A 24,493-nucleotide genomic window follows, 5' to 3' on the forward strand; every position below is an offset into this window, starting at 1 on the left:
GTTACACTATTACTGATTGGCTTAGCTAAAAAAAAATCCTTTTTCTGAGACTAAAGCATGATTAGCCAAAAAAGGCGCATTTGTCCCTTTAAATCCCATACATTATGACAATAGTTGTGACAAGATAAATGTCCCCATTATTTCAATATATACATACATGTCATTATATACATGTATTCGTTTGAATTCCAGCAAAACCATATCACAATCCTTCGAATTAATCATTAATCAGTACAAAAAACAAAGCAACATGTATTTGATAAATGCTATATTTCTGACATGTTGATATATTGTTAAATAATTTCAACATTACTAACCACTTAACATGTACTAGAATATACCCTTTACATGGAAGACGTTATTTTTTTTATTTTTTTTTTTTTGGCTACATACATTTCATCTAGTGACATCTGTATATTTAACTATACATGTGCTCAGCATTTAGCATCGTTTGAACCATTCGAGTCATTTCATTACAAGTACGAAATAAGATGCGAGAGAAATTGTATTTGAGAAAGACTATAAGAAGACTATTTATTTTGAAAAAAAAGTTTCTTGGTCGACATCACAATTTTGTGTAGAAGTACAATAAATCTATAACATTCGTTATACGTAAACACTTCGTTTTAGTGGAATCAGACAATTGGTATGGTACAAATGCGAGCAATGTCTGCAATACAAGGTTTCGAAAGCCCTATGCAATCCCTTTTATGTATCGTTAATGAAACTGGCATAGCTATAGATACCTCTTATAACTGCGTTCCGTTACCAAAAAGTTTCGACAATCGTCTGACGAGTTCAACATGTTTAAATAATAATCCTAGATGGATTAGTACAAAATAATCCTTTACTTTGCTTATTACCAACCTCTAAACAGCTTGCGCCGTGCATATACAGCGTGCATGTACTCTCTTTCTCATACTCTTTGGGCCATAGAATAATTACTTTTCCATAACTGCATAAAACTATCTTATTTTTGTGATATTTTGTATTGTTTTTTATGGTTTAACTTCGTATAAAAAAATACTCAGTAAAGAATATTTAGATATGTGAGCTATTCGAATTGACAAACATGGTGACAGTGTGGAATAAAGTGAAGAGTGAACTTGGTGTGCTATTATAAAGTCTAATATGTTGACACAAAACTTTGGAGACAGACTTTTCAACCAACAGAGTCGTCAGTCTTCTGGAGTGTTATTTTTAAGACATGTCGAGTTGACAAATCCAGTAGCTGAATTTTGTCCCGTAAAAGCGTCTGATAAGATTGTGGAATATGGCGTTAACAATGCAACTTAGATGCATGAAGAATTTTAAATGTTGCAAAAATCGACCTCATTCGAGAAGCATTTCCAGATTTCCACAACCAAGTTTGCAGGGTGGCATTGAATATGTTATGTTCCTACTCACAGATGTCGTACGTGTTTTCAAAACAGATGCGTTAAACATAATTGAAACAATTATATTTAGACATTTTTTTACATTGTACTGTCAGTTGGGCTTGGACATCCTTTTTAAATCGTGATTTATTGTTTTTTGTGGAAAAAATATTATTTATTACCAAGAAATACAACAGAAAGATTCATACAGGACCTTATGAATAGCATGATTCATATTATTTAAATATAAAAACCACGATTGTATTAAAAATTTATTTACACTAAAAATTTAATCGTTGCCATTAATTTAGGTCTGACCAGGTGAGATTTTTTTTTTTTTTTTTGATTTTTTATGAAATGAGCTTTGGTATTTTGACTTATTATTCGTGAACTTTTTTTTGATGCCAACTGAAAGCTTGCGATTTGACTTGCATATGTTTTGATTTTCGCACGTTTTAAAAAAGATTTGTAATTTTGGTAGTGTCCATTTGAAAGCCTAAGGTTAAAATAGTTTCAGAGAATATTCCGTAAGACATAGCAGTGATTTTGTCAGAAATTTCAGTTTAACGGGTAATGTGAATAGCAGTATCAAAATATTAACGACAGACGTCATTGAGAAGTATATATAATGGGCAGATATTATCGCACTGAAGTTTTTTACAGAGGGTAAAATTTCGGTAAAATTTGTCCCTCTATGACTGAGACATTAGATTTGCTTCAATGCAAGGAAAATATCTAGGGTATCAAGAAAATAATCATTTAATAGGTTTAACTTCAGTGGGTTGTTACCTGTTATTTATTTGTATCTTGGTTGATGGTTGCCTCCCTTCGATTTGGTCAAAATTCATTTTGTAAAATTGACTCCCTTGATCTTGAAAAAATGTATCCAATTTGTCACCAACAGAGTTATGTAGTGCATTTTGAGACATTTTATAGTCCTGAAATTTCAATAGAATATATTTTGGAAATACATTCATGTGTTTGATCACACGGTTTTAATTAAAATCATGCATCGAAAAGAATTGTGTCGCGGATTATTATATCATATTAAAAACGAAATGTAGGCCTAGTAGGCTACTGCAGTGTAAGTTATTATTAGCTAAGTCAGTTTCCTAGAAGATGATCATATTCTAATACATTTTTTTAAAAAGAAATTCCGATCAATTTAATTGATGATTCTGACTAAAGGTTAAGTAATTTAGTACTATAGGTGGAAAAGGTACAATTAAGCTTGAAGTTAAAACTTTGTTCTGCCCTCTATCCGATTAGACGTCATGTGCTGTTCTCGATGGTAGAGCAGAAGAAAATAGTGGATGTTTTTCTATAACTATTTTATTACGATATTGCAAAAATACAGACGATGTAGACGGATACAAATTACATGTTCAGACCATTACTGTCGACCGTCCCCGAGCCCTGTTGTTTATCTGTCACGTCATCATCAGGGGAGATAATCTATGTTAATTCTGTGTTAGAGGCGAGTAAACGAAATATTCCGAGAGACTTATTTGGAACATGTGCCGAAATCTGGAATTGTTAAGGACAAGCTCCAGACAACAATGGTTGTCAACCTATAATATTTAAACAGACAACTAGATATAAGTTAACATAGTATTTTAGTAACCTATTGTGATTAAATAAAAGAGTTTATAATCGTATTAATCTGTTATTACGTCGTGTTAGCAGTGTCACTGACAGCATGTGATATAATCCTATTTTAACGGCTAGACTATGACTGACAGTGGACATGTTTCATAACAAGAGCTTTTTATCCTTACTTACATACATTTTACATGATTCTTAGAGAACATTTGACAATCTTTTCTTATATGAAACAATCGGTTTCAGAAAACTGTGTCAATAATTATCTAACACCAACCTTCCATGACATGTACCTTTAAATGATCAAGTTCCAGATAAATAAACAGTTTTTATATTGAGTACCTCAAACAGATATTGGATAATATTTAAAAGATATAAGATAAGATTTAAAACAGTATTACCCACTTTTAAATGTGTATCGGACAGAGTTTCTAATTAAACCATAATTTCATTTGATCCGACGTCAGCGGTTTCTATATATCTGACACTTAGCCATATACATGATATTAAAATGATCATTTAGCCTGAATAAATGGTAGGTAGCATTACAATCATGTTGATCTATTTAACCAACAATCATCACGGAAATGTCTCTTCAGGGAATATTTACATGTACTGTTAAAATGTAAAATGTCGTACTGAGAAACTAACATTAATTAATCCAGATAAAAATATGTCCTGACAATGCACTAAAAATGACAGTAATATTTTGGGGATTGATATAAATTGATAAATTATATAATATAAGAAAACACCTTCATATAAACCATGTTTAATATATCACTGAAGACTGACAAGTAGAAAGGATGGTGTAACAAGGAAAGATATCTACCATACCTACTCAACTGTAAAAACTCATATTTCTATTCCTATGTGGTTAATGTGATGTCACATTGTCAGTAGAAATCAGGAGTGGATAGTCAGAACACCGTGTCCTTTTATTCAAATCACGGAAATTTTGATTTAAAAATTTGATGACGCCTCCGGATTATTTATTATAAGATTTGTATACATGTCGAAAATTTGTTGTATTTCTTGTGAAGGTAAGACTGCTTTGAGTTTGTATTTGATTGCATGTATTTGATATTGCATGTGAAAATTATCAGAAAAAAGGCAAATTTTACTGGAAATGTAATATGGTATAGCAATGCTGTCAAAGTCTAATCCTCTCCATCTATGTTTTTTTTATTTTCATTGTCGAACTCTTGTTTTCTGCTCTTTGGTTATGCTTCATCGACTCATCAACTTCGAAATAACAATATTTACTGAGTAATTACTGAAATGACCCCAGTAACTTGCTACAGTACAATAATCTACTGAAATGGAAAATTGAATCTAATAGAAACTAAAGGTGACAATCGCTATTTCTAATATTATCAATAAGCGAATTTGAATCCATCTGATCAATTGCATGCATGTTTATGAGTGCACCAGTCTGTGACCTGAGCAGTTTTTATTGGGACAAGACTTCTCGTAAGAAGGTAAAAAAAAACCAATCATATAAAATTTGATAAACGTTTTATGTCATTGTCACTGTTACGTAACTCCAGTGTTAGTATGGTATTCGTTTAACACTTCATAGTAAACACTGAATAATGATCGTCCTTTCTCTTTTTGATATTCTTAATACTCAAAAAATAATATATCAATGAAACGCAATGTTACTTTGGTAGCAATATCGAAAAACTCGCGTTTGCAATTACATGAAGCAAATTCATAAGACAAGTGTTTTATACAAATCTGCATAATGACAATCATAATAGTTGTCACTGAGGCCATCAGGCTTATTCTGTAGATTAAACAGATTAAATTCCCGCGTAGTTTTGAAATTTAAGGCAACCGAAAGAAAACAATATTTGACCGATCAAGATTTGTTAGAGAGGTTACAAGCAGATTTCATTGCAGTTGCATAACACCTTTAAACTTTTTCACCTTTTGATGTGTAACTTATTATACTTTGTTATTTGTGAAGCAGTTCAATGCGTGTGAAATCGAACAGAGATGGAAAAGGTTGTCAATCAGTGAAGGTTGTTTAACAATGATCAACCTCTTCAAGCTCATGTCATCACTATTTTAAATTAAACACAAGATCAATTCGTTCAAATAATATTTGGAAATATAAGGTTCGTCAACTGCTCGTTAGTTAAATTACCATACTGATATTTTATCAAAGTATTTCAGTAGACACCTTACTTAATAGTAGTAACCTTATCTTCAAGATAAAAAAAAAATAGTAGTAACCTTTTCATTATCTGGTGAACACTTACAGTGGCATCGCCTGGTTTGGAATTAGTTACGTTCATTTTCAACAAGGTTAAACTATGACACTGTAATATCTATTAAAGTTCCGAAGTGAAAAGTGACAGGAGTTTTATATCCGATGAATTATCGCGCAATATGCCCTATAAAAAAATCTTGTAAATGCAGATATTAATGGCTATCGTGTAAAGCTTCTGGTACCCCTCCATCCCCTATTTATTTTTGGCATTAGAGAGATTCCAAAGGCAAAAATTTGATTGAGGTGAACATGCAGTTACAATGAGTAACCTAGGTAACATAAGATACAAACTATGCTCCTTAAATAGACCAATCGGAAAAAAGTTAGGCAATGTCGCCTCTCTGGCCTAATTTATAATATAGGACGCAAAAATTCCTGGTTTTTGCATTGCCCAGCACTGTGAACTAAAGATACAATATTTTCATTTTCTTCTGCTTCTATACATTTGAAATGCCATGACGGCATCCTAACGTGGAAGACTATAGCTGTTAGCTCATTCTTTTCTATTATTTTGTGTAGGCCCATACTGCCAGACTTAATTGTTTGGAAGGGCAAGTAATATATCCGGAGGGGCAATGGCGTGTAGTATTTATTTGCAGTAATGGAATGGGTCGGTTGTCAGGAGGGCAATACATTTTTTCGGGGGAGGGGGGGTAGTGGGGGGGGGGAGGGGGCATTGTCCCCTCCCCTATAGGCCTGTGTTATCTTTCTGTTAATGATATATATTTATATAAATGCATTGTAATTTAAATAACGTGATTTTAACCATCCCTCAACAAACGATTTTTTCAAGTAAATTGATGATATACTCTATATTGCTGTAAGTCAAATACACAGACAGTCAAATATTTAAAAAGGTAAAAAAAAAATACATGACTCATATATTGTAATATATAACAAAACTCAATTTTCAATAATAAATCATATTTCTATAATCAATCACATATGAAACAATATAAGTTAAAATTAAAATGTTTTGCTCTCAATATTGCAATATGACCTGACCGGGTCGCCTAATGAACAACCCGTGTTCTATCTGAAAATACTTAACAAAAGACATGCAATTGTTTGTCTGAACAGAGTTCAAGATAAACAACATAAGTTAATTAAAAGTTAAGACAATAGAAATGATTAAAAATGACCTTTTATTGAAGTGGACAGTAGTGGACAGTGGTCAACTTATGACCTCTCATCATCACTTATTATTTTGATAAATGACGGGATGCTAATCAAAAGATTTTCTCAACCTTGAAAAGCCTTTGACATGCATATCTGTTCTTTAATTAGTGGCGGCCTATATACATAGAGAAAATTATTTAGAATTTATCATTTGTATTTTTGACAGCCACTAATGAGGACTAGAAACAAAGATAGTGGAAATTAATTTCGGTTTATAAACGGATTTACCTATTAACTGTAAGTCAACATTTGCATGTTTACTTTGATTTTATAATTTTTTGATTAGCTCATTAATTTTTAGAAATTTTTTTTTTTATATTTTACTTAAGTTTGATTTTGTTATCAATACATTTTCCCTGTACTTGAAAAAACTAAGAAATATTCCTATTTTCTTTAAATTTAAAATCCGTATGAATTTGTATTGAATCTAGATGGGTTAGTTATTGATGTTATATATAGATACAACGTTTTCTGGTTTCAATCATTTCGTTAAATAGCGAAATATTCATGTTCATTCGGGACCACAATGTGATCATGAGACTATATAATGTAAATTATTGAAACGTTGCTTACGGCAATATCCAGTAAATGAAAATAGCTGGATATGTCTAGAGGAGTTTTCGATAAAAGAATTATCTTATCAAAATTAAGGCTTGAATTTGAACATAAGCGAGATTGGTGCAAAAGAATTATAATTGGCTCATTGAAGTTATACCTGAATTGAACGAACACTGTCATATCATATAACTATCTTAACTTCAAACATATTCAATAGAGGCTTTCAAGATATCACTACAAATGCTATTTGCTTAGGGCAGTCATAATCTGATTAAAACCACAGACGTTGATAGAATAACAGAGAGGTACAAATAGAACCTTGCAAGTGTGCCCAATGTACAATATTTGGATAGAAACTCTTCACCCATGAGTTACTAGTAAATGTGGAATTGTATTTTAGACCTTAAAGCATGTACATCGGGAACTAAGGTTTTACAGAAGATATTACAATGGGAGTGATTGATGATTTATGTCAACTTGAAATTTTGGATGAAAATAACATTCTACAAACATTAAAGAAACGATATGAAAGAGACAGATTCTATGTAAGTATACAGTATCATCAGCTTTCTTTCGTTTGCTCAGTATCTTGCCTACTGCTATGTGATTGAAATCGCTTCCTGTATACAAGTGTTATAAAATGAAAAGAAGTTATGAGACACAGAAAATGCACAATCTTTACAGTGGCAGTAGTCATACAAACACATTATACTGGAAACTGTTAAAGAAACAATAAAACTGATACATGTTATTGTTTCAGACGTATATTGGTGATATATTGGTCGCAGTCAATCCCTGTAAACCAACCAATATTTTTGATGAAAGAGTAAGTACAAGGACCATTGTTTTTAATCAATTTCATTAATTAATTGATTTTATCCTCCTAATTGAATATTACTTTACACTGCTAATTGAATATTACTTATTACTACCCTGCTGATTGAATATTACTTTACACTACTAATTGAATATTACGTTAAACTGCTAATTGAATATTACTTTACACTGCTCTTTGAATATTACTTTACACTGCTTACATGTAATACTTTACGTGCTTGTTGAATATTACTTTACATGCTGGTTGAATATTACTATACATGCTGGTTGAATATTACTTTACATGCTGGTTGAATATTACTATATATGCTGGTTGAATATTACTTTACACTGCTGGTTGAATATTACTTTACATTGCTGGTTGAATATTACTTTATACTGCTGGTTGAATATTACTTTACACTGCTGGTTGAATATTACTTTATACTGCTGGTTGAATATTACTTTACACTGCTGATGAATATTACTTTACACTGCTGGTTGAATATTACTTTACACTGCTGATGAATATTACTTTATACTGCTGTTGAATATTACTTTATACTGCTGTTGAATATTACTTTACACTGCTGGTTGAATATTACTTTACACTGCTGGTTGAATATTACTTTATACTGCTGTTGAATATTACTTTATACTGCTGTTGAATATTACTTTACACTGCTGTTGAATATGACTTTATAATGCTGATGAATATTACTTTACACTGCTGATGAATATTACTTTACACTGCTGGTTGAATATTACTTTACACTGCTGATGAATATTACTTTACACTGCTGATGAATATTACTTTACACTGCTGGTTGAATATTACTTTACACTGCTGATGAATATTACTTTATACTGCTGATGAATATTACTTTATACTGCTGATGAATATTACTGTATTCTGATGGACGTTCTATTTTAAATATTTCTTTATTATTTCAGAACCATGCATCTTACTCTAGTGTATCGGTGCGAAGTAACAACCCTCCTCATCTTTTTTGGGTTGCTGACCAATGTTATAGGAACATGTTGGATTCTGGTATGAGCCAATGTATCCTAGTGAGTGGTGAATCAGGAGCCGGCAAAACAGAATCATCTAAATATATCATTCGTCATTTGATGCATGTTAGCTCTAGTGAGGACAGGCAATATCTGGATAAAATAGTTCAGGTATGTGAAGATTTTGCATTGCAATGAAGCGTTAAAAGTAGTAAACCACAAGGATATAAGTTTAAATATAAAAGACGTGTATAGTTTGACCTTGATGGTATTTCAGACGCCCTTACATTTTTGTGAGATCGTATGATAACTCCCCAATCTGTTCTTAAATTGCCTAAAATAGATTGGAAGGGCTATACCATAGGTATCTTTTTTCTACGAGAAGTACTGATCACGAGTGCAATCAAATGTCGGATACAAGCTACATTACTTGCGTAGATTATCATTGTTCCGGTTTATATTACAGGTGAATCCTTTACTTGAAGCTTTTGGTAATGCTTCAACTGTTGTTAATAACAACTCGAGTAGATTTGGTAAATTTGTGGAACTCTATTATAAAGACAATGGTGAAATATTAGGAGGTAAGAAACTCACAATTATCTTTATCTGTATTTCTATCATGAGAAAGCTATTATTCTCGAAGCAACATAAATATGAGACAAAATATGATTCAATATAATTGCAATTTCATGAAATGTTGGTTCCTTTTCAGCAAAATTTCATGATTATATATTGGAGAAATCTCGAGTGGTTCACAGATGTCGCGGAGAAAAAAATTTCCATATTTTCTACGCCTTACTTGCTGGAATGTCCCGGGAGAAACTGCTGTATTACTTCTTGGAAGATCCAAATCATTACAGGTAATTTTTTTATATAGATAATATTTTCCAATATATTAAACTTAGTTGAGCTTGACCATGTTCCTTACTTCATTTGTTTATTGATCTGATGGAATTTTTGAAGATCATGGAAAAAATGTAGTTCGAAACTGTTTTGTAAATCACAAATATTTCGTTTACAATTTTGCGGTTCATGCTATCATTCTTTCTCATTTCTATTAGTGTACAGCCAATAAATGCAGAATTATTGATCCAGTTGAAGAAAACTTATATTCTTATGTCCAAACTGCCTAGATATGTCCGGAGATATAGATAAGCTTTTGCATATATTAATTTGCTGCTTGATGTTATTTCAGAATACTCAAAGATGCTAATACCAATCAACCAGTATTTGGTTCTAAAAACCAATTGTTGTATTATAAACAGATGTATGATAATTTAACTAATATCATGTATCAAATAGGATTTACTGAAGAGGTAATGATAAATTTGAAAATGATCTTTCTTTTCCTTATGTCCAAAAACATCGAAACCATGATATTAACCTTCTTATAATCAAGCTTCTCAACTACTTTCGCATTACAAGACTGACAAACTTTGACAATATGCATACTCAACTTTTTACTTCAATTGTTATTTTAGGATTTGACTTTCATCCACATGACGATTTCGGCCATACTGAATCTAGCTAACATTGAATTCATACCGAATCTAGATGCCGAAGGTGTAACAATAGCTGATGACTATCCACTGAAGGCTGTTTGTAATCTACTGCGTATATCTGATACACAAGGCTTTATGGATGCATTGGTATCACAAGTTAATATAATTCGAGGTAAGTCTGTGCTCATCATCTCACGAGGTCTTAGAACAACATATGTTGCCTTAGTCAAACTCAGTCATTATAATTTAAGTAAAAAGGGGTGCAGACATTTACCGGTTCCTATCAAACTCAACGTAACAAACGGCCATACCAATTTTTTTAAATATTTGACAAAATAGATTTCCATGCACCTCGTTTAATATGAACACTTTCAATTAACAATTTCTATCTTGTGATTCAGGTGAAAGTTTCAGATGTCCAAAGAATGAAAGAGAAGCCAACAACAGTCGTGATGCTTTGTGTAAAGAACTGTATGCGAGATTATTTGGGTGGATCGTGGGTCAGATAAACAGAAATCTCTCCTCGGATAGTCTGCTGAACAGAAAGTAAGCATATCTCAAACTATACAGTTTGTAATCGAAACCAATTTCTTTGTAATCTATATCAATAATTGTAACAATCTGGAAATTAAACTCTTATTCTCTAGAGCTATGCTATGAACATGAAAACCTCCTCTCATATTACGCATTACCAACTCGAGTATGTGTATGAATAACGATGATTTTATTATTTCAGCTCTACCGATGGACCATCCATTGGTCTTTTAGACATGTCTGGATTTGAGAATTTTGAAAGAAACAGCTTTGATCAATTTCTCATCAATGTGTCCAATGAACGTCTCCAGCAACACTTTATGGACTATGTATTTCCACGAGAGCAGAAAGAGTATGAAATAGAGGGAATAAATTGGACTGATATTACGTACCGATCTAATGAAGATGTTTTAGAGTTGATATTTTTGGTCAGTGGAATTTTTTATTAAATCAACTCAAATTTCGTATTTATTTATTTGTTGACATGCGGAGTACGACAGCTCTAATAAAAGAAAATAATATTTTTTCTGATCTCCACCGTTCCTAAATGTTTTAATGAGCAACTTTTTTAAATTTCCGTATAGTTAGGTCAAGTAATATAACTTCATCATTGCCTATAACAGCCCATAATCAAACAAAGTACATTGTATTGATATTATTTTCAGAAATCCTATGGTATTTTACCACTGCTGGATGAAGAGTCAACATTTCCACAATCTTCGGATGCTTCACTTGTCCATAAACTGAATCGTTACTGTAGTCCTAATGATAGATATATACCACCAAAAGGAAACCATTGCATCTTCGGAGTGTCACATTATGCGGAAAAGGTATGAATATTTCATTATATTTGCGCACATGTTAAGCGAGGTTTGGGCTACTCTTTCGTTTTCATTAGGTCAGAAGCTTTCGGATTTTCCATTTTCCAACTGATAACAGTTTAAATTGGATCCTATTAAGTGTGATGTTACATCTAAGCTTTGACAACTTATATTGTATACGTATGTATGAAAAATAAAAGTAATGTTTTATTTGTAGGTATACTATGATGCTGAAGGGTTTTTAGAAAGAAATAGAGATAAACTTAGTAGTGATATAGTTAACTGTCTCGTTAATTGTCAAAATGAATTTATTAGAGAATTATTAACTGCTTCTTTATCAGCAACCGGTACCATATCAGAGTAAGTAAAAAAATCTGGAGGTTGTTTTCCTATGTGCCACGGATAGATTCATTATAACGGCAAAGGATACCTACTATAATTTTTCAGATAATTTACGATAATTCAATAAATCATTTCCATTTTATACTTGCCCGGAGGCAAAATACCTAAACCATTTACGTATACGTCTAAAACATTTAAATAAGACAACAACTTATTGTTACTTGAAAGGGATATCATCCTTTACTTAAAGTATTTGAATGTAACAATTCTAATTTCAGTTTTGCAAGTAAATCTACATCCCGTCCTACATTACCCCAATCCTGGCCAAATATAGGTCAACAAGACAACAATGTTTCTAGTCCTGTTTTTCAACATACTAGTTTAAATGAAAGGTAAATTAAACAGGTATTATTCACCACACAAAGGAAAGTAGTGTCTAAGTAGCTAATAGTAAAAATAATTGCCTATTTGCTTCTCTTGCAAGTTGAGTTAAAATATTTAACTGCGAGGACACAAAACGCCAAAATTGTGTAGATTATATTTACAAATAACCATTCAAAAAATAAAAATTTTTTTTTGTTTAGTGTTGTTTCGATCGGATTTTTAATACTTATGTCCGTGTCGAGCGCTTCCCTCAACTTCCTTCCACATTTCAAAGAACCTTATATGATTTACCATTGAATGTCATGTTTTCTTTGGTAATAGTTGATAAGTCAATGATATTAGAGTGTTAGACGTCATTCACAAACTACATGTTGTCATTTAGAATTATTTCATACTATCTAATATTAACTGATGTGTTGGTGAGGGGATGAGATATATTTGAGTGACAGGCTATGTAGTTTTAACAAGTTGGGTTATTTGTCAAACGTACACTTGACTGGATTAACAAATATACTTGTTAAGACATTAATTATAGCACCCTTTTTACATGTTGACGACGTCATCGATGACCATCATTTTCTCTCCACCTATCGTTCACACCTGTCTGGTCTAGTGTTTGGGCTGGCTGTAGGTGGACAGTCTGTGCAACCAGGAAAACCACATCACGATACGAAATCAAAGATTCGGAGCCTTACAAACCCTATTCTCTATGAAGGGTATCATGAAATTAATCAAATTTATATTAACGTCACACCTTAAATAAAACAGTTAAAACTAAAAATGTTGATATCAATTATTTAAATCGTTTGGGTTGGGTTAGTGATATGACCATCTAATAATAAAATTAATTTTATAATTTTTAGATCCAGCAGTTCATCAAGTCTATCAACATCTCTTAGATCCAAACCCACAGTTACTAGTCATTTTAAGGTATGTTGTCATTGAGACCTTCTACGAATTCTATTAACTTTTCTCTTATGAAATATTCAAAGCATAGGGCCCATATACTTTGGTAAAACCATAAAATAATCATCAAATTTTACAAAAACGTTGGGTATAAGCAACTTTCAAAATCTTATTTAGCGAAAATTAATGTATTTATTTGGTTATTTACAGCGATCTCTAGCTGATCTGATCTCTAAACTGAACCGTGCTCAACCATTGTTTGTTAGGTAAGTATATTAGTAATTTTAACTCTACACATAGTTCACTGGAAGATTTTGCAGTGCAAATAATATTTAAAGGGACATTCCGCTTTTTTTGTAGGTCGGAATTTTTTTTTTGCTCAAATTTGCGAAAACTACACTCAAAAATCTAGAGAAATGTGCCCTTTAACGTATCTGGAAGTATAACTAAAAAATTCCAGCCGTTAATTTTTAAACGACAAAAATATATAAAAAAGGTTGGTAAGGTTTTTAATTTCTTTATGCGTTTTCGAAGCTGTTTGAAAACTTCTGTACGGATTTGAGTTAAATAAACGCCCAATTGTAGAGAAATATGTCTCCTACGTATGCTAAAAGTTTCAGTTAACAATATCGAGCCATTATTGGTCACACCAAAGCTAGGTCAAACTGCTTAATTAACAATAAGTACTCTCCGTTTTTAATTAACCCTTTTAAAACCAATTCAGTTTGATCAAGAAGATACATAAATTGCATACTTTAGAAATATTTTCAAGTATAATTTACGGCGTTTTTAAAAATGAAAATATTTTACAAAAAAGCGGAATATCCTTTAATGTTACATTGGGTTTACAGGTATTTATAAGGGGTCAGTCTACTTATTCCTGATAGAGAAAGATGCATCAGATAACGATTTCCATAAAAAATCAAATATCATAATCATTGTAAAAGTCAAGTTTCCGCGAAATGACTATAATCTCCTTTAATGAAGCACTCCTAGAGACCTCGCTAGTATCCATTATTTATATTTTTAGATGTGTGAAACCAAACACTACTCTAGCACCAAATCAATTTGACACAGAACTTGTTAGAAGGCAGTTAAGGTGTAATGGTCTAATGGAAATAACACAGTTAAGGCGAGATGGATTTCCTATAAGAATACATTACCAGGATTTTTCAGAAAGGTAATTAGCGTTTAAATCACTAACGTTAAACGTTTTGTCCCCCAAGGATGTCGATATTACACATTCAAAGGTTATCTATCATAGTGAAATTTCTAGTTCAAACAGCACATTTATCCCAGTTCATTTATTTCACCATTTGGTGACAAATGCTCAGAGGTTTTATTTACTAGAACAGGTGAACACAATTTCCAAATGATACTAAATTTGGAAAACTGTATCCGTGCAATTTATGTTTCCTTGAATTATCGTGGCATTGCATTGGGTGACAGTTTGTTTACCATTGATTTATATAGGTATGGCGAACTCTTAAATAATCTTGATTTGGAAGACGTTGGAACTGGTTCTATCTTGACAAGATGTCAGGAAATTTGTGATAAAAATGGTATAAAGGATTATCAGTTGGGTCGAACTAAGGTATGTTATCTGATGAGCGATCGCCCTCTTTGAAGACCTTGTCAAATGTGGATGTGTCGAAGAAGGAAAATATTTCAAGAAGTTAAAGTTTTATCCATAAAATATTGACGTATTTAAACAGCGATAATAACACAGACACTTTTGAACAGGGAAGGTTCGATTTATTCAACCGTAGATTTCAAATATAGATTCGGATGACAAATGCATTATATAATTGTAAAAAATAAAACGAACTCACTGCTCTCAAATAGATGTATATTGTTAACCGCCTTGGGGACAATCACATTTGAATATAATAATATTCGATCAAATCATTATTCTATACTTAAGATAAAGTATAACCCTAAGGAAAGGAAATTTAATGACCTTTTGCAATGATATAGGTGTATCTTGTCTTTTGAGTGCAAATATATAGTCTGATCGTGTCTACAACCAATCGAGATTGTTGAGAAGTTGTGGAATGCATGACGTCTTAAATACTGGTATAATATCTTTATAACTTAATTTCTATATTGTCATATAGGTATTCCTGAAATTAGAACACAAGGAACTACTGGATACTGTTTTAAAGCAAAAGGTTTGTTTGTTTGTTATTCTTGTATTGGTTGCACACTGCTTTATTTACCACTCCTGTTTTATGAAATTATCCATCAATAATATTTTGCATAGATTTGATTGAATTGCGGAAATATCTTAAGTTTTGTGAAAATAGGTATTAGGAGACAACCTTTGCCCTTGGCGAAATGAATTAATTTTATGACTGTTTCGGCTCATTGAACAAATTCGTTACTTTCAGAAGACAGAGAAAAAGTTGAGGGAGTCACAAGCCTCATTGTTGACTATTATGACAGAAAGTGAAGATTTCAGTTATTACAATCTGTCCAGAGATAGTGGTCATGCTTCTACAGACTGTCTGAATTTACAACCCAATAATCGCAATTATGGTAAAAGACTATCTGTACCCAATCTGGCAGCTTCGGGATTGTCCGATGTTGATTTGTCGAGAAGAAGGATGACCATGGCTAATATATCAGAAAGTTTAAATTGCTTGCTGAAACCACCAGACCCTCAAGGAACTTCTAGAAACACCAGCCACCGTCCCAGCATTTCTTACAACGATGGACACACTACACCGCCAGATATGATGTCAAGCTCCTACTCGTTAGCAGATCGTTCTATTGCTGGACAGTCTGATGATTACCATCATAGCAGTAACTCACTTGATGATCCACAATACGCTGAAATCCAGAAAACCCCACCATCCGATAATGAGTCTTCTGACAATCAAGGTGATGAGACTGTAGAGGAAGACCAATTTGAGGATGATCAGTGGTAGGTTAATTGTAATAGTTCCCGTACTTTCAGCTTGTTTCCGAACTCATATGGTAACATTGATCTGATAATGTAACTCTTGAAATGTCTATTATCCATTTTTATTATGTTTTAGGCGTCCATACGATGTTTTTCAAGTCAAAGAACGAGAAGTCGACGATGATGAGGCTATATTTAAAGAAATCCTAAAATGTATTCGATTATTTCTGTATTTATTCGTGGTGATTGTGATATTAGCTAGTACTGTAGCTAGTCGAATCTCATTACTGCTCATGACATCTGGAATTAAAGGGGTAAGTTACGTTCTTTTTGTTGATTTTAGATACCTATTTATCTAGTTGTAACCATTTCTGTGTGGATTTTTAAAAGGTTTAGCCAACTAACGTGATGCGAAAAATTAGATTGTAGATAAGGGAAGTGTGTGCCCGCTTCAAAACAATCGGTATTTATTTTTACTTAATCCTGTTTTTACAAATAATTTGGTTTTTAGGAATATTTTTAGTAAGAAAAACCTTGTCTTATGAATTCCTTTGTTAATAATTTGCCGCACACTACCACGTTATGAAATGGGAGATATAATAGAATAAGTTTGATTTCATGAAACTAAATAATAATGTTATAGGATGAAAAGTCGAAAGGAGAGAGTTCTGTTGTACTACTGTTTTGTTTGTGTTCACCGATCTTATGGAGCTGGTTAAATGCCGTCATGAAAATATTGTTTGGTGGCAAAGAATGGCCGTCTTTGAAAATGTTTATCATCGTAAGTGTGTATTTTTTAATTCAGTTTATTATACCAATACTTCAATGCCGATCAACCTTATGATTCCTAATGCTTCTTCTTCTAATGATAAAGCATTCTATATGAATAAAATATTGTCTACAAAAAAAAAGTATGGCATACAGCTGTATAAACTGCAACTTTTCGATCCGATGATTATAAGGTTCGAGGTAAATGAAATTTCATTCAAAATTGACCTAACTCACTTTTAATATGTTTTCTTCCAGATGTTGCTGCTGGAAATGATGCAGATAGTGGGCATGTCGTTGTTGCTATTCCGAGTTCTACCGGGTACCGATTTTTTTCGTGGTATCACCGTGACATTTACCATCTTTCAAATTCCAGGATTCCTCAGTTTGATTTTTCACGAAAAGAAAATAGCTTGTAGTTTGTGGGATTATTTGAAAATGTTTTGTTCTCTATTGGCCTTTGTTTGTCAAGCTGCTGCTTTATTCTTCTTCACTATATCTGATTTTACCAGTGTGGGCGATCATACACTACTCCAAATATTCGACAATTCAAGGATTAACATAGAATTTTCTTCATTGAAATGGGAGCTTCCAGTGGCGGCCATTTTGATTTCTGTTGGTTGGATTGAGAATTTTATATCAGGAGAATGGAGTCTTTGTGGCAAGATACGACCCTCTTTCAGAAGTTGGCGATGTGAAATGCAAGATGTCAAAGAAACGTCTTTTTTCTTAATTGGTCCTTTGAAAATTGGAATGGCAGTGCTCATGGCGTATCTTTTGGTGGATGCACCATTTAAACTACCAGATACAAGTAATGACGATCCTGATTCCAATGATGCAATAGCACATTTTACAACCTACAGTTTAATGTATCTACATATCGGCTCCGGAATCGTCTGTACTTATTTAGCCGGTATGGCTTGTAAGCTCCATATGCAGAAAACAGCCTTTGCCCTACCGTTACTCCTGTCACCACCGATCAGTTTAATGTGTATTTATCTACAATGTCAGTATATGTTTATTCCGTCACATTGGTTTGTGGGGAATTGGATGTGCTCCGACGTCGAAATCAATAAAATGATCATTCCACTTGGCTGTGCTGGTGCCCTCTGGATTTCCTATTGCTTAATTGTCTCACATGTGTGGTTTCCTCAATGTGAACGAATGGCTAAAACAGAAAAGTAAGTAGCTCTTTTTATCCTAGACATCAAATCAAATTGCTTCATCGTCATCAAATCTCTTTTAAATACTATTTTAACGAAGGAAACAGATTTTTTTTCGAAATAAATGTCTTTATGTACCTTTAACTTTTTAGGTTGTTTGTGACCCCTCACTATGATGGAATATTTCCTGATTTTAACCTTACAATGAGAAGGAGAAGGATTGATCAGGAAGTTCGACGAACTCGAAGAGATAGTGTTACTGGTAAACTTACAGAGGATTATATAATACCTACTATCTACGCATGCGCAACAATGTGGCACGAGACTAGACAGGAAATGACGCAACTTCTCAAATCTCTGTACAGGTATGATAATTTCTTGTAACAATCTGGTGGTGAAAATCACACTCAGAAGATAATCCGAAGAGCAAGTGAACGAAGACAGTCAAATTGTAGCATCAGGACTCATGTAAGCTGAGCATGTCTCTTTAGAGAGAAAAGTGCTTCAATAATCATTGCTATGATGCTATTTTATTCTATTCTAGATTGGATTATGTACAATGTGCCAGTCGTTTAGCTCAACAGCAATTTCGAATCAGAGATCCTGATTATTACAACTTTGAAAGTAGGTTTTATTCTATATTTCCATACCTTAATACAACTAGTTTCTTCTGTTCTCCTTATCAGAAAAAGACATAATATAACAATTTACATTTTGATATTTTTATTCCAGTTCACATTATATTTGATGATGCGTTTGAAATAGATGATGACTTTAATAAATATGTTCCAAATGGTTTTGTTCAACAGTTGATAGAGTGTATGGAAGATGCTGCAAGGTATGCACTATTATATTTTAACTAACGACAACTAGCGTCAGAAGTGAGGTTTTTAGTCGTCGATTCAAATTGGTCCATCAAATCTATCGATTCACTTAGATGTCGCTCCTTGTAGCAGGTTTCAGGTTTTGTAAACTGAGCACCCATCCAGCTACGAGAATGTCATTATTAATTATCCGTTATAACTAGAATCAAATTATTTTAAGCTCAGAAGCCTATTCAACTAGTATTATATTTATTACAGATCAGTAGTTAAAGGACCAATTATAATCGCACCACCAGTAAAAATACCAACACCATACGGAGGACGTCTGGTCTTTACCATGCCTGGTCAAACAAGAATGATAGTCCATATCAAAAACAAGAACATGATACGACACAGGAAAAGATGGTCTCAGGTAAGGGAAATTCCTAATAATAACACATAACATAAATTATTAATGGCGAATTGTTACCTGTGTATGGTCACGTTATCGTATCCATATATCCGGTCAGAGGAACGGGTAGGGCCAGATCGGGCTATTTCAGTATGTGCAGATGCATTATTTTCTTTTTTCATTGCATTATCATCAATTTCCACGCATTGTTAGTGTATACATTATTAGTTATGATTTGATCTATTTTCAGTGTATGTATATGTATTATCTACTTGGATACCGCCTACTGGGAGGTAAAGATTCTGATATGAGAACAGTTGACGAAACAGAACTACATGAGCATGAAGGAGAAGATAATAACAGAGTCAGAAACAGGAAGAAAGGAAAATCAAAGAGGAAACAAAAAACTGCACCACTCAGATCTCTTCTAATGCGAATGACACCAGAAAAATACGAAAAGGTAAGCCTATCATCCAAATAATCTCAGATGATTGGTTTTACCAAAAATAAACAGAACACAATGCAGTACACCATGTTCATTACTACAACTATGTGATGTTGTTATAAACAATGTATTGGAAATTTCAGGTCATGCAACAAGCAGAAAACACCTTCATTCTGGCTTTGGATGGTGATGTTGATTTCAAACCAGAATCAGTTAAATTGTTGATTGACAGAATGAAGAAGAACAAGAAGGTCGGAGCTGTTTGTGGAAGAATTCATCCTATTGGGTCAGGTAAAGTACTTTTCCTACATAAATTCTTAGCTGCATCGTTTTTTTTAAGAGTGTCATTCTAAAGGCATAGTCGGGAGGCATATTAGAAAGTAAATAATTCGAATGTAGCTATGTAAACTGTCATACTTTTATTCTGTCTCTGTGGTGAAATTTAATCGCCTGTAATCTATAAATAGGTCCTATGGTGTGGTATCAACAATTCGAGTATGCTGTAGGCCATTGGTTACAGAAGGCTGCCGAACATGTATTCGGATGTGTATTATGTTGTCCCGGATGTTTTAGTTTATTTCGGGCCTCGGCGTTGATGGATGACAATGTTATGAAGATGTACACTACTAAACCAACTGAAGCAAGACATTACATTCAATTTGAACAAGGTATACATTGACCACTTTCTGAAGTGGGATTAAAAGTTCAATGATTTGGGATTTTCTCTCATATCGATCAATGTTTTTGATAGTATTATAGACATCATGTACTGATGCCCATGTTTATTTTTGCTTCCGCCCATTTCAGAACCCAAATTTGACTCCTTATTACATTTTTTCGTGAAATAGAAGTTATGAAGATTTATGGTTTCGTGTCAGCTACATTATAACAGTATTCAAATTGTATTTTGTAGGCGAAGATAGATGGTTATGTACCCTACTGCTTCAGCAAGGACATCGTATAGATTACTGTGCCGGTGCCGACGCTTTAACATTTGCTCCCGAAACGTTCAATGAGTTCTTTAATCAACGTCGTCGGTGGTCTCCCTCCACACTCGCAAACATGATGGACTTGTTGTCTTCTTGGAGGGAAACCTGTCGAATCAACGATAATATCAGTCGTCCATATATCTTATACCAATTTATTCTCATGGCATCTACGATTCTTGCACCATCAACAGTGGTATTGATGATCACTGGCTCCTATCATTCGGTGTTTGGTATTGATATGTGGTGGTCTTACGTCATATCAGTAATACCCGTGGCTATTTACATCGTTATATGTATGACACAGAAAAACAACCTTCAAATAACTGCTGCTGCGGCATTGACGGCCATGTACACAGTCGTGATGATGATAGCAACAGTTGGGACATTTATCAGTATCGCCACAGAGAGCTTCAACAGTCCTAATGTAGTATTTTTGAGTGGTCTTGCCATTATATTCGTGGTTGCTGGATTGCTTCATCCCCAAGAATTGTTCTGTCTTATATATGGTACCTTATATTTCATGGTGGTTCCTTCAACATTTATTCTGCTGACGGTATATTATTTGTGTAACCTAAACAACGTTTCTTGGGGTACTCGAGAAACACCAAAAAAATTAACACCTGAAGAGGAAGCCGAACAGAAAATCCTGGCTGAAGAAAAGGCCAAGAAAAAGAATCGCAGTTTCTTCAGTTTACTGGGAATCGCTGCTATTATAAACGAATTAAGGGATGCCATCAAAACATTAATGGGTCTGAAACAGGAAATAGATCATAAGAACAATCCAGGAGCAATTCCGCCACCACCACCTCCCCCACCTTTCCCTAATCCGACAGTACCAATTGTTCATCCAGTATCTAGACCAACACGACCTGAAAACAAATTACCCACAGGTTACGAACAAGATCCTGACAATCCTCATTGGATTAATCTGGAATTAATTGGTAACGGTCCAGTAGAATATCTACCAGAAAGCGAAGAGGAATTTTGGCAATATCTTATCAAGAAATACTTACACCCTCTTAACGAAGATAAAGCCCATAAACAGAAAATCAAAGAAGACTTGGTTTTGATCAGAAACAACGTAGTTTTCATATATTTTATGCTTAACTTCTTGTGGACAGTTTTGGCACTTCAACTACAGAACAACCAAGATAAGTTAAGTGGCTTCTATATTGTGGAAAAGTATGAACCACTGTCCTTGGCATTTTTAGTAGTGTTCGCTTTGGCCTTGGGTCTCCAATTTGTGAGTATGTTTCTCCATCGTTGGGGAACCTTCCTGCACTTGATGTCCAGTACAAGGATTGATTGGTGTAAGAAGACTCACAGTGAAGAAGACTTTGCACGATTTGTTGTCAGTGAAACTAGAAAACTCCAGAACTTGGAACCAGACCCAGATTATGAAATGGACGATGATGCGTATACTGTGGATATGACTGAAACGGACCTATCGGATATCAGCTCGGTTCATTCAGAATTTTACGAAACAATGAACAGAAATACATTACGAACTTTGAGACACCCATCTTATAACAGTGAGGTGCCAGTACTACAAACAATCTTTCAACAGAATCTACAGCATTTACAACATAAGTGGAAACAAGGTACCTTGGCAGTCAGATCCAATAGAAATAATGACTATTTCAGGCGTTGGGGTCAACCAGGGTCAAGTGCTATGAGAGATAGGCTTTATACTCAGACTTTTCAACCAGAACCTAGAGATCGTTTTGAGGGAATAAGAATTGTGTAAATGTATAATTAACAAGCCCTTTATGCTGTGCATTTTATATATATAAGTATGATGGCTTTGGGATTAATATGTGCTTTTTAGAACATGTGTTCGTATACCAGACTTCTGTGATAATTTTAAAGATATTAAGAATCTATTTTATTTAAGGAATATTTTTCTATTCTATGGTTTAAATGTACACAAAAATAATTATGACAGTAATATATTCGATTAATTTATTTAAATAAATCAAAGAAACGTTGTTACATTGTTAAATCATATACGAGGCAAATTATAAAGCTCATCAAAAGCCTTTACGCATTCTCCATATGTTTCACACCGGTATAGTCTACTCGCTACTGGCACTGGCATTCTTGATCTGTGTTGATCATCAACCTGGTTCGTCGGTAGAGTATAGAAACGTCTTCATTATGAGTATCGTATCTATGTGAATGCGATTCAGCCTATTGTAAACTGGAGAACGTTATTCTTATTCATAATTATTCAGATTGAAATTTCGAAAGAATGTAACACACTCAGTTGTTTTTATTGATTTATTAAACAAAGTATGATAGAAAAATCTTTATGAAAGGCAAGCAGACGTCTGTTTAATAGAACACAACATCAGACAATTGACAGAAATATTCACATTTAGAAAATTACAATACAATATTTACAAAGATGACTAGTGCATAAAAGAACAATATATCGCACAGTTAAAAAAAATCAAACAGGTAATAAATCACCAAGTCAAAATTTTATAGAATTAAATAACGGTAAGGTATTAGTTTAGTTTATTGTAAGTAAAATTACCCGCATGTATTAGGGACTCGACATTTGAAACATGGTGAAATATTGAAATATGAAAATAACATCGCAGATTTTTTCAGATCAACCAAGAGAATGTGGTTACTTTTCAAGTGAGTTGGCTGTGCATTAAAACTCAAATAGACGAGCCACGCTATGTGTATGGAGCAAGATTATCGATACAGAAGAAAGGAGAAGAGAATCATGTCCACATACCCGAATACATACCTTGCGTGTATGCGCTTTTACAGTATTTTCTACTTAAAATGCACATAGACGAGGTACGGTGTCTTGACACGATGTGGGCGCGATTCTTATCTTCTTTTCCTATTGTATCTATAGTTTTACAGTGTACGTCACAGCGTCAATTTTACCATTTCGAGAAGTAACCGTCAAATTTTTGAATTTTGAATTGGAAAATCGCCACTCACAAAAATGATTATTTTTGAAATAATATTTTGAAGGCATTCATGCTCAAATTATAGGTCGCTTCCCATGACATATTTTTCATGTAAAGAAACACACACAAAACTCATAAATATGCTGAAGTCGATAGAAGCATTAAAACAAGTTGGCAATGATGATCATAATAGTATTATCATTATTAGGCAAGATACTTTAAAGGGAGTTACGTCCCTTATGTGGCTGAATATGAGTGAAAAAATCGTTTAAAATGAACGGCAAGATTTTTACATTAAAATAAATAATTAACAAGACTTACACCAATTTCATACTAACTCAACTAAAACAATAGACAGTGAAATATTTCGATTGCTCATAGTACATCATAGGTGTAAACAACAGCTTTGACTTGGAATTTCGAATCCGCCCCTCACGTCATATAACAAAACGAAGTGGATAATGTGTTCATCTTAAAGCTGTGTGTTCACATTGATATTTCTCTTGGCAATCTCCATCACTGTCAATCGTTTGAATTGACTTTATATCAAATTGATTGTTGAACATTTAAATGTATGAAAAGAAAAATTGTGTACGGCAAGATGATGTGACAAACTCCGAATCCGACGATCTTCTGTTAACTAAATACTCGTAAGCTATTCTCTACATTTGTTACTGATGATCGTTCACCTGCAAAAAACTTTACAGCAACTAACAAATGAGGTTACAAAAGTCATGCTTCAAGCAATTTCACATACAGCAGATCA

At 33.4% G+C, this 24,493-nt stretch overlaps 1 protein-coding gene across 1 annotated transcript; it reads left to right on the forward strand.

The window, feature by feature from the left end:
* Positions 1-7,442: 7,442 nt before the first annotated feature.
* Positions 7,443-22,541, forward strand: LOTGIDRAFT_127716 (hypothetical protein; the record flags this gene model as incomplete). The annotated part of the gene is made up of 29 exons (XM_009063478.1): positions 7,443-7,538; positions 7,754-7,819; positions 8,764-8,991; positions 9,287-9,401; positions 9,533-9,680; positions 10,016-10,136; positions 10,302-10,494; positions 10,724-10,868; positions 11,059-11,284; positions 11,522-11,686; positions 11,895-12,037; positions 12,298-12,411; positions 13,267-13,333; positions 13,520-13,575; positions 14,340-14,489; positions 14,783-14,903; positions 15,427-15,480; positions 15,700-16,049; positions 16,351-16,528; positions 16,858-16,995; positions 17,241-18,163; positions 18,298-18,510; positions 18,690-18,769; positions 18,878-18,983; positions 19,228-19,381; positions 19,611-19,820; positions 19,949-20,096; positions 20,273-20,473; positions 20,719-22,541. 29 exons carry the CDS (start codon positions 7,443-7,445, stop codon positions 22,539-22,541), a joined length of 6,732 nt encoding a protein of 2,243 aa, XP_009061726.1.
* Between the last annotated feature and the right edge of the window lie 1,952 nt (positions 22,542-24,493).

Source organism: Lottia gigantea, assembly GCF_000327385.1.
Source record: "Lottia gigantea unplaced genomic scaffold LOTGIsca_58, whole genome shotgun sequence".
NCBI lineage: Eukaryota > Metazoa > Mollusca > Gastropoda > Lottiidae > Lottia > Lottia gigantea.